Source organism: Cnephaeus nilssonii (assembly GCF_951640355.1).
Source record: "Cnephaeus nilssonii genome assembly, chromosome: 6".
In the NCBI taxonomy this organism is placed as follows: domain Eukaryota; kingdom Metazoa; phylum Chordata; class Mammalia; order Chiroptera; family Vespertilionidae; genus Cnephaeus; species Cnephaeus nilssonii.
Genome location: NC_137077.1, coordinates 8202594 through 8219079, shown reverse-complemented (window position 1 = coordinate 8219079; position 16486 = coordinate 8202594). Strand labels below are relative to the sequence as shown.

The 16486-nt window shown below is 38.7% G+C and overlaps 1 protein-coding gene across 13 annotated transcripts in view; it reads right to left on the bottom strand.

Moving 5' to 3' along the window:
* RBFOX2 (RNA binding fox-1 homolog 2) overlaps positions 1–16486 on the bottom strand; it is a 248184-nt gene that overhangs the window by 34505 nt on the left and 197193 nt on the right. For 9 of the 13 annotated variants that reach the window (XR_013813696.1, XM_079774766.1, XM_079774757.1 and 6 more), the window contains 2 exons: positions 6044–6190; positions 3374–3427 (listed from right to left, as the gene is read on the bottom strand). Coding sequence is in view for 12 of the 13 variants with exons in the window: in XM_079774766.1 (XP_079630892.1) it covers positions 3374–3427; positions 6044–6190 (201 nt within the window). In the remaining variant the exon portion in view is untranslated. The remainder of the gene's footprint in view (positions 1–3373; positions 3428–6043; positions 6191–16486) is intronic. The other 4 variants (XM_079774763.1, XM_079774765.1, XM_079774759.1 and 1 more) reach the window with 1 other exon arrangement.

Sequence of the window (16486 nt, the reverse complement as noted above, 5' to 3'; positions counted from 1 at the left end):
AAAAAGACTGGAAGGAAATATATGAGAATATTAGTGAATATTCTCTTTAATGAGCTACATATGCTTTTTTCTATTTCTCATTAACATCTTGTTTTCCTTTTATAATCATTTTTAAAAGGGTGCTTTTTAAAAGTTGTCACTCAAAGGACAATATAATTTACTGTTCAAACTGGCACTTTACGGAGAAAAAGGGACATTATTAATAATTATGTTAAGACAACAGGCATAAAAACTGGGCTTGTCCTAGATAAACCAGGACATATGGCCACTCTACATATATCTTCTTGTTTATATTAATTCTGGGTTATGTCTGGTGAAATCTGGAGAATATAGCTACACATGCCTGTATAATCCTTTTCTAGATTCTGTTTGAGTACCTTAGTTAATATTTTGGCAGGGGTACCATTTTTCATCATATATCCAAATTGAACACTTTCAAAAGGATAGTCTATCTTTGTTTCAGTTAATCACAGAAAATTAAATACAGCTGACTTTATATTTATACAACAGACTAGGGAGTAAAAAGATTTTTTTAAATGGCATGAAATAATTTAAATGCGTAGTGTGCACGTGTAAGCATGTAAATGATATATATTTGTTCCATAATCTAGGTAAACCAAATGCACAATATGCAGGTCAAAGAAGAAAAAAAAAAGTCAGCAACAAAGGGACAATTACTTCCTGGAGCACAGAAATTCTACTCTGCAGGCACGCTGTAAAGGTGGAGTGTTGGCAGGCAGGAAGGGATGGGCATGGCAGCATACAGTGCCCACTTACGATTTTAGGTAGGGATATTCTAAACCCCTGGGCTGAAAGTCTCATTATAAAAAATAAAACATGGCAAAGAGTTGCTTTTTGTTTTGGAGCCATTTGGTTAAATACTGTTTTACATGTAAGTATTATTTATCTCAGAATTAATTTGTGACTAGTTATTCCATTACTGCTTTAAAAATTTTTTCAATAAGGCTAATTTCTGTACAGAAAGCACTCTTAAAAGACTGAACAACTCTTAACTGAACAATAGACCACATAAGATTCCTTTTCTCAGGTTTCTTTCAAGACATGTAATTTTATAGTCAACCCCAAACATATTAGAAATGAGAAACTAAACTTAATTTTAAAAAAGAAAAGTACTGTTTAATTTATCTTCGGTGGATTCCAGAAGAGGTATCTAGGTTTGACTCCAACATAAATCTCTATTAACCCTTTGCACTCGCTTGCTTTTTTCTCGATTCCTTTATTCTAATGCTAACCGTGTCGAGTCACACTCGACATCCGAGTGCAAAAGGTTTAACGAGCCTAAAACAGTTCCAGAGGAACCCATTCCAGCAAAGAATTTTAGGTAACAACAGAAGGGCAAGGGTGAAAACGGGTTTTGTACCAGTCCTTGTAGGCAGATTCAAGACAATCCCAAATTCTGTGCTTTGTTTTACAACCAATTAGTAATAGTCTGTCTTCCCTTCAGCAGCCCAAAGGGAAAGGGGCAGTGAGGACGCAGCATGGAGCTGAGAGGCAGTATATGCTTTTAGATTTCCCAAAGAGAAGAGGAAGACTTATGTCATTTAAAATGAAAATTATAGGGGAGAAGCAATTGAATCGGGTAAATTTAAAAATCCTTGAAGTCAATGAAAGAAGCCTTAAGAAAGATCAATTTCCTTTGCTTCAAAGAATTCAATCAAATTATTTTCTTGGTAAGGAGCCTGATGAAATTATATTGGGCTTTCGGTTGTTAAGGATATTTTAAGTGCATACACTTAAAAGCCAAAAACATTTAAACTGCTACTTCTGATAAACAGTGTAGATAATCTTTAGATAATCTTCACATATTTATTTTACATTCATGTGCTTCTCATCTCTAAACCATTGTCATTGTTTCACCTTGTATCTAAAAAGGTCACAAAAAATAAAAGCAAACTATATGACAAAGAAATAGAAATCCATTGTTAGGAAATTACAAGCATAGTTTTACTGGTTACAGTTTGAATTGATTTCACTTTAATAATACTTACCAAAGAAGTGCTGGAGAAAATTCTGTATAGTCATAGTAATCTTTTTTGTTTTAACAGAAAACTGGAAGCTTAGAATATAATTACCTCTTTAATATTAAAAAATAATTATTATGGCAAAAATTAAAAGTGTTGATGCATTCTATAAAGGAAGGGAATAATGATCAGGAGCATTCCAACAGTACATATATTTGTATTGGTACAGATGGGGGCAGCAGGTATATAACTCTGTAGAGAGGTGGTATTAATTTGGAATAAGAAATTAGAGAGATAAATACTAAGTTAAATAGAGCAAATAAATGAGTTTTCTCAAATTACATTCTTATAGATTTAATCATAGCCAAGGGCTATTTTCAAAGCTGAGTAGAGCTGACCCAATGAAAATTAATTAAAAAACTGGTCTTACCTAAAAATGACAGTAGAACTGAACATAGCAAGGTAAATATTTGTAAGCTTGGTCACAGCTGATTGTGTCTGTGGGGTGTACTTAATTTGTTAAGGAGGAAGAAAACTTTCAAGTAAAACTTTTCAAAATTCAGTTAATCAAATCTTTTCTCATAATGCCTTTGTAAGACTTTACCATTCACTCATTCCTAATAACACCGTTGCTCATTTGAGCGTATACTAGTAAAAATTCTAAATCATACAGATTGGGAATTTAATAGTGAATTATTAAGGGAAAATATTTTAATTAAAAATATTTCAGTTCTTGTATAGAACACATTTAGAAGAGAATACACATACCAATTTGCACACTGTTACTTCTTTAATTCTTATGCCAAAAAACTCACTCGCTGTATTCTGCAGCTGGCGTGTATGGCTTTAACTTAAAGGAGGAAATCAGTTCATAGTGAAGTCCTGAGTCACTATATATACTCCCTGTATTTAAGTCTTGTCAAAATTCATTCGAAAGAGAGAGCAAGTTAACTGAATAACTGAAATATTAAATTTGGTCTGAGCATGTCAATTCAAAGTTCTATTTTTAAAAGCTGAATTGTTCTGATACTTCAGAATAGAATTTTCATAGAATTTCACTTTCTTTGGTCTTCTCTCTTTTCCTTTAATATAAGAAGCTTAGGGCACACTGAAGTCTGATGAAGGACTGGTCCTACATCCTGTTTTCCTGACTGCCACACTCTCCCCTCCAACTCCTCTTGCTGCTATGCCATCACTCTCCTGATTTAGGTATCAAGATAAAGTTTGGCCATGTGGCAGCTTATTTTTAGAGATAATCTAACCCAAGCTAGACAGCTGGGGATACTTTTTGCAGGCTTGAAAAACAGCTTAAGTTTTCTGACTACTTACTGTTTAAAATAAAACAAAACTAAAAAGAAACCAAGCTGACTTAGTGCTGAAATGGAGCTTACCTTGGAGCCACGTTCATTAAAGATTATTTCTACATCTAGGATTTTGCCAAATTGCTGCAGAGACAAAAATAAAAACATTTGTTTATGGTCGGCTTCTTATCCGCATGCTTTACTTTCGTCTGAAAAAGAAACAGGTCTCCCCATCCTCCATCCCCCCCGCAAATACCTATTTAACATTAACATCCATGTTTCTATTTGTTGGTAGGTCCCAATACCAGTTTCTGAGTTTTCCTCACCACTGAGCTGAGCATTTCTCCCTTTCCACTTGGTTTTCAATTCACTCACTCATGCATCTCCCCCCTCTGCATGGTGGCAGCTGTCTTCAGAATATATTCAGAGAGTTTTCCTATGACATGCCTCTTCACACGGGCAAGAACTAGGGATTTTCCCCACGACATCTCTAATTTTTAAATGTCTCAGTTTTAAGAAGTAAATCCCATGTAGAAAGATTTGAAGGCTGTTTTGCTTCCCCTTCATTTTTCTTTAACTTATGAAAGTAAATCATGTTCATTATCACCTCCAATCCCACCACCTTAGTTCTGGTATACAGCTTTCCTGGCTCTTCCTTAGGCATGTATAGGCATGTAACTATTTCCACATATACTTTTTTTTTCAATTTAATATACTATGAACAACTTTCCAAGTCAATAAATATATATCTGTTATTTCTATAGATTACATGCTATTTTCCATTATACTTAAACATTCATAGACATTATCGATGACCTCATTTATTTGCCACTTTAATCTTTCTTCGTTGAACACCATCAAGAATATTTTAAATAGTAACTTTGCTTTGTAATTAAATATTTTAACATTTGGAAAATCAAAACAAAGCTAAAACTACAAAGCCTAATAACTCTATTGTTAGGTAGCTAACAGCTGACTAGAGGGGCATACACAACACAGTAATTATTTGGAGAAGATGTGTATAAAGAAACAAAACTACCTGTGCTAATCAATCCTTGGATAAACTGCATTGAGGGGATGTGCAGTAAATCTCCAGGTATCTTTTTACTAGTAACTCACACTTCTCTCTGAGTACTAAACTCATATATCCAATTATCTATTTCACTTGGATTTGAGACCAGACTTTTGGAACTGTGCAAAAATTAAAAAAAAAAAAAAGAGAAAAACAGAAGTCATGCTTTCTCATTGGGCTAAAACATTAGAAAAAACATGTAGTAAGAGCCCAAGTTTTCTATAATAAACTTCTGGGCTTGCTTCTTGTTTCATCATTTAATAGAAAATTAGAAAAATCATGGAAAGAGGAGAATGTCTTTATTTTGGGTAGAAGAGCATTTTATTTTTTTCCTCTACCTATCCTATAAAACTAAGATTTGTATGGTGTTTTAGAGTTTGTTTTCTTTTATGTTTTCTAATGCATCCTCATAGCATCCTTCTAGAGTAAGGACTACTCCCCCTTTATGGTTAAAAAAGGAGGCTGAAAGAAGCTATTTTTCCAGTTTATAGAGCTGATAAAACAGAGCATGTAATCCATGCTCTTTACCAATGCATCTGTCCTTCTATTTAGTAGATACTAACCACGTGGAAGAGGACAGAGCAATCAGGTACCCTTGCAAGGAAATTTAATTTTTATGCACTTAGTGCCTTATGGGAAGGGTATAATACGTTTCAAGAAAGCAATGTTAAGTGGCCTGGGCAGATCTTCAATGGAAAACACACTTCTGACAAGAGAATGCACTCCATTTTCAGAGCTTAAAATTCCATGTTATCTCTGACAATTCAGTAGAAAACCCAATAACTCATACTCCTGGGAAGTTTCTTCTCAAATGTAACTGGAATTCTTTATGCTGCATTTATATCTTCTGTTGTGCTCTTTCGTGTAGAGATGGAGACCAGCTGGCTACCATTTTCTCTGTAAAAGCTCTCTTCCAAGTTCTTCATATTATTAAATCTCAACCCTGGCCTTGCATTCAAAATGCAACACACATCCAGGTAACCAGCTAGAAGTGGCAGAACTTTGCTCCAAGGTCTTGTCACCACGAAGTGGCCTAGACTTCAGGAAGGGGACTTGGTTTTCTGACACAGCACCAGGCTGTGACACTAATAAACAATTTCAAAATCCAGTTATCTCTTAGTCCTAGATCAAGGTAAGAGTCTGCTCAAATTAAAACAGGCAACAACACAATAAGCTCAGAAAAAAATTAAGATGCTCAGCAGTCACTCCCTTCCCAATAATTCAAATCTTTGCTCTTACACTGTTTCTATGATTGATTTGGGGAAGAATTAAACAGCTGGAAGAACACATCAGAGGTAGCAAACTAACACTCAGACCTGATTTTAGATATTGGTCTTGACTCTTGAGTTATAAGCAAGAAAGTGAAAACAAAACACAGGTACTATCTGCTTTCACAGATATTATATCATTTAATTTGCAACACTCTGAAAGGTAGTAAATGCTATTTATCCTGATTTTAGCAATGAAAGTCTCACGTCCAAGCAAATGGTCACCTTATTTATGTGAGGATTTGCAAAGCTGGTGTCTAGTAGACAGGTGATAGGAAAAGTTTCTGATGAAAATATTAATTCATCCCAGGATCTTCCTCAATCTATTTGTAGTTTTATCCTAAAGTACTAATGACTAATAATATGTGGTAGATTAAATTATATTTTAATTGTAAACCCAAAATGACTTCAGAGACTTACCCCAAACATCTGTCGGAGATCGGGGTCCCGGAAGCGGAAAGGGATATTAGAGACATGCAGCCGTTTAGGGGTAGATTTACTCTCTGAATTGTCACTACTTTGTGTCTGTGATGGCTGGCCATCTGTCTGTGCTCCGCCTTCTGTCTGCTAAGCAAAGAAATAAACAGTGAACAAAAAATAAATACAATTAAATCACAAGAATTATGTAAAATACAATCCTCCTCCACCCAATCATTCTCAAACAGTGTCTTTAGGCAAAAATTACTGTTGTCCTTCTATGAGAAAAAACAAAGAAAAATGTTATCTATGTTCAAAATGCTATAGTTTACAAATAAAATTTAGGTCTTTTGAATATCTACAGCACATTAGTAAAATGGGAGAAACAGAAATACTAAGTGACTTGCCCAAGACCACATGGAGATACATTAGGATAACTGAAGATATAAAAATAGTACCACCATGGCCTGTGTGGCTCAGTGGGCTGAGTGTCCCTTAGTGCACCAAAGGTTCAATTCCCTGTCATGACACATGCCCTGGCTGTAGGCTCGAGCCCCAGTAGGGGGCGTGCAAGAGGCAGCAAATTGATGTTTCTCTCAAAAAAATAAAATCAATAAAGGCATATTTTAAAAAATAACAGAAATAAAAATAGTACCATTACTCTTAGATTCTTAGTAAAACTTTCTATTTTTTAGATCTTCTTGTCTTGAAAATGAAGAGTCTGTTGTATTAGTTGTGAAGATCAATGCATTTCTGGTCTATCATTTCAGGAAACAAAGGAATATTTTTATATTTTATTCCCTCTATGAGTTCCAGAGTTTATGACTACTGGGCTACCAAAGTATTATTTATATAGAGGAGACTCTTGGTGACAATGGCCACTTTACTTAAAAACTGAAGACACTTCTTACTCTGAAAGCAGTCTGTACTCCCCTCCCTAATTCACAAGAATCCAGGTAACTTTAGCACATACACCAACCTTTTGCTGCTCAGAGCAAAGTTGCATTGAGAAAATTTGTTTGGAAAGGCTTTAAGGGAGCCTGACTAATCCACTACACACATATAAATGATAGATTTGTATAAATCTACAGTGCAAGTGTGTGTGAGAGGGCATTTTTAATCATGAGTCTCTTTTGCAGCATCCCAGACTTGCGTTCATCTAATCACCCCCTCCCCTAAGAAATCCTCAAAAATGTTGCTATGTTGAGAAACACTTTGGACAAATACCTAGTAGGTGTGATATATTCTAAGCATTCAAAAACCATTTATTTTGAAGCATTCACCTGGCAATTTCAGAACCTTGTGTTTAACTCTGATGTACATGCCAAACCTGAGCTCATTAAAACCAACATATTTTAAAACAGGGATGGAACCTACTATTCTTATTATTTCAGTAGAATTAGAACTGAATCCCTAACCGATTCTTCTGGGTGGCACAACAAATCCTTTCCCCTTGACCCAATGTTCAACTAAAAACAAAACAAAACTGTGAATCAGAGATACTTTTCTTAGAGATGTTAGCAACTATTGTGGAATGAAGTTTGAGACTTTAAAATATAAAGGATAATCAGGAATAAACTCCGAATGAATACCAGCTTTTTAAGTGTCAATCTGAGTGATGGCAGCTTTTATCTCATTCCATTCAGGCCTTGCAGATGGCTTAAATGTGCAATGATTCATGTGATATAAAAATAGCAGAAATAGGAAGAGCCACGAAGCAATGACCTGCAAAAGCGTAAGGTTTTCAATCATCAATACGGGCACAATGCAGACTAAACAAAACAAATTCCATCTAAAGAAGGAACTCACTAAGTTACTAAAACCGCATCATGGACACCAAAGCAATAAGCAAGAGCACCAATTATAACGAATGCTTATCAAGAACCTTCAACCTTGCCTCTTACATCTCACAGCTGGACTACATGAAACTTTCTTCAATCAAACTTTACAAGCACCAGCTCAGGTCTGCAGGATGTCCGTGTATCACTCTAGAAAAGTTAAAAAGACTGATTCCAGCCCCAACCCAGTTTTATATATAACTAGTGGCCTGGTGCACGAAATTTGTGCATGGGGGGCGGGGGTGGTGGTGTCCTTCATCCCGGCCTGCACCCTCTCCAATATGGGACCCCTCAGACATCCCTCTCGCAATCCAGGACCGCTGGCTTCAAACTGCTCACCTGCCTGCCAGCCTGCTCACCCCCAACTGGCCCCCCCTACCCCGCCGGCCTGCTCACCCCTAACTGCCCCCCCCCCCCCCCCGCCGGCCTGCTCACCCCCAACTGATCCCCCCTGCTGGCCTGATCATCCCCAACTTTCCTCTCCTCCTGGCCTGATTGCCCCTAACCACCTCTGCCTGGGCCCTGCCACCATGGCTTTGTCCAGAAGGTCTCCTGGTCTAATTAGCATATTACCCTTTTATTAGTATAGATTTATATACAGGTGGGCAAAAGTAGGTTTACAGTTGTTCATATGGAAAAATAATACTATATATATATATAAAAGCCTAAGTGATCAGCCAACTGCTATGATGCGCAATGACCACCAGGGGGCAGACGTTCAACATACAGTCATGGAAACATGGAACAGACTGATGAGTCTTAGAGGGAAGGGGGCATGGAGGAGATTAACCAAAGATGTTATATGCATACTAGAGGCCCGGTGCATGGATTTGTGCACTGGTGGGGTCCCTCGGCCTGGCCTGTGGGGATCGGGCCAAAACCGGCTCTCCGACATTCCCCAAGGGGTCCCAGATTGCGAGAGGGTATTGGCCAGGCTGAGGGACCCCACTGGTGCACGAATCTGTGCACCGGGCCTCTGGTTAATTTCTATATATAAAAGCCTAAGCGACCAAACAACTGATCGGTCAACCGGTTGCTATGACGTGCACTGACCACCGGGGGCAGACACACAATGCAGGAGCTGCCCCCTGGTGGCCAGTGTGCTCCTACAGCAGGAGAGCCGCTCAGCTGACCAACTGGCACCAGATGCAGAGCTCACAGCTGGCGAGTGCCGCTGCAGTGGCACGAGCCTCTCCCGATTGGGACTGACTGGACGCAAGCCTGCAGCAGACGCAGCAAGGCCAGGATGAGTGGGAGCGGCAGGTGGGAGCAACAGGTGGCGTTGGCCTGCAGGGATCGGGCCGAAACTGGCAGTCTGACATCCCCCGAGGGGTCCCAATTTGCAAGAGGGTGCAGGCCAGGCTGAGGGACCCCACCAGTGCACGAATCCGTGCACTGGGCCTCTAGGAAATAATAATACAAGAATAAACTCTGTTCTGCAAATTCACAATCATAAACCTACTTTTTCCTACCCCATGTGTAGTTCCTGTATCTGTAGCACTGTATGGGAGATGACAGATAAATGAAAACTGGGCCCTGCCACCATGGCTTTGTCCAGAAGGTCTCCTGGTCTAATTAGCATATGACTACATTAACATATGTTCCCCAAGCTCCGTATTTGTTGCTCCTGAATTTTTTTTACAGTCCCTGAGACCTAAATTAAGAAAAGGTTAGAAGCCACATAGGTTAACTTTCTGGCATTGTAAAGAGCATCTACTTTTTGTTTTGTTTTGTATTCCCCAATCTTGGCTGCCAAAATCAGACAGACAGAAAATGTGAGGAGGACCATTTATTCTTGCATCTGCACTGGAACTGAACACCTACAATTTTTTAAAGTATGAAATATATTTCTAATCCTCACCTGAGGATATGGTTTTGTTTTTTTACTTATTTTTTAGAGAGAGAAAGGAGGAAAGAGGGAGAGAAACATTGATTGGTTGCCTCCCATAAGTGCCCTTACCCGGACTTGAACCTATAACTTTTTTAGTGCATGAGACAACGTTCCTACCAATTGAGCCACCCAGCCTGGGCAATTCTAGAAAGCTTGGCAAGTGGAAAAAGTGAACTATTGTTTCCAAAATTCTCAAGCTTTTTGAGTTAATATAAATTTTCAATTAAAGTTTAACATACATAATAGATACAAATGCACAAATAATAAGCATATAGCAGAACAAATTTTCACAAAGAAAATACACGCAGATAACCATCACATTAGATCAAGTAGCAGAACTCCAGAAGCACCCTGGGCTTTACTCCAGTCACAGGTCCCCTGCCGAAGGGTCACCACTATCCTGATGGTAAAATTAGTTTTGCCATTTTTGAACTAAAAAAAAAAAAAAAAAAAAAGCAGGGGGTGGGGGATCACACCATATGTACTTTTTCGTCTGCCTTCTTTTACACGTATTTTATATACACGTCGTAATTCATCCTCCCCATCCCCCAGTTTTATAAACATACAGAATTTATATGAGCTGCTTCCAGTTTTTGGCTATTAAGTTCTTTGTTACATGAATATTTTTGTTACGTCTTGTTACATGGAGCATGCATTTCTTTTGTGTGTTTAAATGAGTCTAGGAGTGGATTTGCTGGGTTAAGGATATGCATAAGTTCAGCCTTAATAGAGGATTACTTTTTCAAAGCGCTGTACTAACTTATACTCAACTGTGTATGAGAGTTCTAGTTGCTCTTAGTATTGCCATATTCATTTAAATTATTTGGTGGGAGGAGGAAAGGTAGTGGCATCATATTGTGGCTTTAATATGCTTTCCTCTCTTCCTCTTAATACTAAGTAATATTTAAATAGTGTTGACTATTTGCCAATACTGGCCTACATACTCTCTATATTTTAACTAATGTATTTCTTTCAACAATTGTAACAGTAGGTACTTTCTTTTTTTTAAACTTGAGAACATAGTAGGTACTATTTTTTAGCCTACTTTTCAGATGAGGAATCTGAGGAATAGAAAAATTGCCAAAGTAATGAAGCAGGCATTCAAACATTGGTAGTCTGGCTCGAGTACATGTACTTAATCACTATATTATATTGTACTTTAAATGTATTATTTTTTTAAATTCTCACAATATTCTATGAGGAAGATACTAGTACTATTATTATCACCAATTGACAGAGGCAGAAACTATGGCACAGAGAGGTTAAGCTAGTTGCCCAAGGTCACATATTACTAAGTGGAAGAGTAGGAGTTCAAAACCAGGCAGCCCAGTTTCATGTGCGAATCCACCTCCTTTCTCACACGGCACCATGTTCTCTTATCTTCTTCTCATTAGAAAGGTGAACATGCGTGGACCCCATTCTCTCGCTTTCTCAGAATACTCACCTGAAGGAGCAGGACTTCTCCTGGGTGGAGGCAGGCATGGGGCAAGGGACAAGAAAAACTACAAGAGGTGACAGGTATTCTATACTTGAGGGAAGATGAGCAGGTCAGGCCACAAAGGGGAGGAAAAGCTAGAGGAAAGAAAACCAGCCAGGCACATTGACATTTACGAAGGGAAAATGACAGAGAACTACTAAATTGATACTCAAAGGGGATATAAAGTAGATTTCGATACTGAATGGACACAGGAATAGAAAATGTATATTCAATGTAATTAGATATTTCCCATTTGACATTCTAAACTTTAAGTTTACCTTAATATAGACTAACTAGAGGCCCGGTGCATGAAATTCATACACTGGGAGGGGGGTGTCCCTCAGCCCAGCCTGCCCCCTCTCACAGTCCAGGGGCCCTCAGGGGATGTCCTACTGATGTGGGGAGTGGGCCTAAGCCACAGTCTGGCCTCACTCTGTGGGAGGCCCCCAGGCTGATCAGGGGAAGGCGCCACCCCCATCATCCCGCTGCTGCTGCCACTGCCAGCCACCGCAGCCGCCAAGGTGTTCTCATCAGCATGGACTCCAGTCCCTTCACCACGAAAAAAATGACAACTTTCTTTAGGCATTTTCAAGATGTCTCTTTCATAGGACATGGCATTTCTTTCTTTCTTATCCTCACCTAAGGATATTTTTCCATTGATTTTTAGAGAGTGTGGAAGAGAGAGGGAAAGACAGAGAGAAAAACATCAATGTGAGAGGGACACTTTGATTGGTTGCCTCCTGCATGAGCCCTGACCTGGGCCCCAGCCAGGAAGAAGCCTGCAACCTAGGTACATGCCCTTGATCAGAATCGAACCCGGACCCTGCGGTCCGCAGGCCGAGGCTCTATCCACTGAGCAAAACCAGCTAGGGCAGGATATGACATTTCTTAGCCCTTCCAGCAGCGGACTGTCGTTCTTTCCTCCAGGAGTGAGGTGGACAAACCCTAGATCACCTTCTTGGATTCTTATTACCCAAGTTACCAAGAACACTGTGAGTGGCATATGGGGAGCTTAGCCAATGAGCGGTCAGAAAAGGTGTTTCCTCTGCAGCTCATGCGCAGAGGCAGGACTGCTGGCGCGCCGCGCTGGCTTGGGCAACCCCCACTGTGTGTGTCCGCTCTAGGCCTGCTCCATCCATGGCTTGCTTCACCGCACACACAGTCCCCTCCCGCCCATCTGCACGCACAGCCTTCTCCTGAGCCGGTCGTGACTGTTACAGCGTCCCGGCTAATTTGCATATTATATATATATATATATATATATATTATAGAGACAGACAACACTCAGAGAACAAAGGAAAAAGTTTTTAGCTATATCTTTGTTAAAAGTGAACAGTTAAATTGTTCTGAGAAAAATCTTAGTCAATACAGCATTGGTTTGCTTTATTTTCTAGCCACTGAGCAACTTTACTGACTATATAAACAATCTCCGAAGGTTCTGTCTTTTCCTTCTGTGGTCATTTCCTGACCTAATTGATTCACTGGGCAGGGGATGAAACAGAAGAGGCTGGAGCCTGTGACTGAGAGTTTACAGTAGGACTGGCCGGGGCAACACTAGATGGGATCTGATGACTCAAGTCTGTACATCCACGCTTCAAACAACACAGCCGCCCAGGGAGGTCCAGCTATCTGTCAACACTGCAGAGCGCCCAGGGCTTTGACACTGAACAGCACATCAGATTTTAAGTCTCAAAACCTCATTCTAGAAATGAGGACTAAAAATGTTTTGTTTTGCTAAACTCAAACTTTTAAAATTCGTATAACTGGGAAATGGATGAATTTTTCTGACTCCTCTATGAAACATAAAAATTTTTAACTATTTATACATTGTGCATCAATGGTCTGTTCTGGGCTGAAAAAGAATTCTGGCAAGGCAAGCTGAAGTATAACCTTCCAAGTCATTATCATAAAACTTTATACGAGATACAAAGGAATCTCTTAATTTAGGAATAATATTTTGATTTATGAAGTATCTTTTTCCTTCAATATTTAATTTTTTTCTGTTTCCTGTGATGTAGTAATTTCTTATTTTCACCTCTGTAAGGCTAATGGGAAGGAGGGGAAATTCAATTTACACAGTAAATCTCTTGAGAATCTGATTCATGTCTAAAACATCTATTAAAACAACACATTTTAATGAGTGTTTGGCTGGGTACAGAAATCTAGGTTAAAAAAAATTCCTTTAGGATTCTGAAGGCAACTTGCACTTGTTGTCCAGCTCCCAGTGTTGCTGCTGAGAAATCTGAAGGCATCATGATTCCCATCTTCTTGTATGTGACTTCCTCCCATTCTCTCTGGTATATCCAGTGTTCTAAAATTCCACACAGATATGCCTTAATGTAGGTTTATTTCATTTTGATCTATTTTGCTGGGAATCCCATGGTCTCATAAGTTGGAAATTATTGCCCTTCAGTCTAGGGAAGTTTTCTTGAATTACTTTGCTGATGATTCCCATCCTATATACTTTATCTTTCTCTCTGAGACTTGTATTATTAGATGCTGGATATTCTAGACTGGTCCTCTCATTTTCTTACCTCTTTGTTGTACTTTCCATCTCTCTGCCATTTGACTATATTTGAAAACTTTAGGGCCAAATGTATATCAGAATTCAGAATTTTTAGGATTTTGGCAGGCAATAATGGTGTATAATCTATAATGTAAAACCCTTAATGAGACTTGGGGCAGTGATAGTTCTTTAGCAAAATATATGCATATTCACATAAATAGATAAAGATTATATATAGGTTGTGAGGTTTGCTGTAAATGTACAAAAATCAGTTTTTTTCAGGACTTTTGTTGGAGTTTAGAACTGTGGAAAAAAGACTGTAGACAACTAGCTTTTGGATGGGGGTTGGTCTTCAGCCAAGGTTTAAGTGAATTTTCCTCACAGGATGAATTAGGTATTTTCAGTGTTATAAAGTCAGTCACATATAGTATAAGGGATGTGGTTCTGAAAACTGCAAAATTCAAGACTAAACTTACCAAAGGATAGAAGGTATTTCTGTAACTGCTAAGAGTAGAACTGCCATGTAAATTGCCATACAATGCATATAGCTTTGAAATTAGGCAATTATGAACAAAGTTTTCATTTAGGAAGATTCACATTGGTTCTGTTAAAAGGAACCAGACTGGGCCCCAAATGGAGTTGCTTATGCCCAGGCACATGTCAACAAACCAAAACCTAACTAAAATGTCTATGCTTGGCTTTCCCAGAAAAGGCAGGCCTACGTCAACCAACCAGCACTTGCCTGCTCAGCACTAGGTACCACATCCAGCTCCAAGATTTCCCTTTCCTCCATAGAAAGAAAGCAACCCTGCTTTAACCAATTAGCAAATGCCCAGTATGACTTCCTTGTTCCTGTTCCCTTCGGCCTATAAAATCTCTTGCTTTGTACAGCTCTTCAGAGCTCCTTTCTATCTGCTAGATTGGATGCTAATCAATTCATGAATCACTGAATAAAGCCAATAAGATCTGTATAATTGTCTTAGTCAAATTTTATTCTTTAACAGTTTAAAAGTTGTCCAAAAGTGAAATTTCATTAATTTTTCTATATCACATTTCAGTTCTGAACAATTCACATTTGTATAAAATAAGACTGTGATGTATTTTATACCTTAAGCACATTTAAAGGATATATGTGTGTGTTTGTGCTTCACACCCTTGAGAGGAAGCAATAATCATGAAGTTAACAATATTAACAATATATCGAAAGGATATTTTGAGTCTCACATGACCCAAAGGGCAAGTTTCTCTATTCAAAAATATCCATGCCTGGCTCTGAGTGTGCTTTTCTGTAGCAACTCTTGTATTTTCAGATCAGGCTAGTTTCCTCATGGATCCAGCTTTGAAACTGCCAAGCTGCTTATAGGCATCAAACTCCAGGGCTGGAGAGTTTATTTTTAAGGGCAAATTGATAATGAGTGTAGACACTTTGTATAGGCTCCACATCCTCTACCTTTTATTACTCTGGGGAAAAATGAGGGTGTCTCTTGGAAAAGCAGGTGGTGGTTGAATGAATTCCCTTGTCATCCCAGGCCTCTAACTCTAGTCTGGAGGAAAATGTGCTGATAATAATCCCTCTGTTGCAGGCTGATGGTAATATAGCCCAACAATACATCACTTGATAGAAAGATTTGGGCCCCATTTTTCCCACTGTGTTCCAGAAGTCCTTATTTGGGCAAATGGGCCCATTTTGAAGGGGTACAACTTTTTGGCTACGTTTTAGTGGGTAATTCCAAGGGAAGCTTGTCAGACTGATCTGACAGGAGAGGAGGGCAAGAAAATCAGAATGCATCTCCAAAGAAAGGATGTAGCGAAGAGACCGAGGATGGTGGACAATATGGGGTCAGAGCCACCTTTATTTAGCGGTAAACTCGAAAGCCCAAGAATAAACATCAATTATATACCAATAGGAGTAATAAGAAGAGGACAATGGTTCCTGCCCTCAAGAAATGTATAATCTAATAAGTAGGCAGAATATGTATATAAATATGAACCTCAGATCTGAAGATTATTCACCAAAGCTTGTTTACTTCAGATACTTTGGTTTTTCATGCCTGCTGGCATTTGGAAAGACATCTAAACATACAGGAACTGCTGTCCTTTCTTCTCTGCAGCAGGCTCAGGGATAATCAAGCCTCTGCAGACCCAGGTGGGAGACCCCTAACTGCTCTCCCTCGCTAATGCACAGTATGAGACCAACCGACTGTCAAAACAAGCTCTCATCTTAAGAGCACAATGTTAAAATCAATTTCTAAAAACATTTTAGAGATAAAATTCCAGATTTCATTGCTTATTTCTCCTTTTTGTATGAGAAGTCCTTTTCTTTTGTTCTCCCCATCAATAAGATGGGACTATCCAACATAAACAAGACCAGTATTAAAATACAGCTGTAGCTCACAATAATAAAAAAAGCACATGTAAGCGACATCAATCGGAACAACTGATTTAAAAAGCAATTATCTTAAAGAACTATTTAAAAAAGTAATTTCCAAACATTTATAATTTATTCTCACTCTAATCTTGTCAGATATATTCATTTGATAGATGAGGAGACTGGAACTTGGGAGGTAAAATGATTTATTCAGGACACAGTTATTGCATAAGGAACACACAATCTTTGACAATGATCTTATTTCACTCATCCCATCAGCTGTCAAGTCCTGTATATACTATCTTCATAATTTCTCTTTAATTCCCTCCTCTACATAAGCACTGCAACCCCCTAGTCTAGAATCTC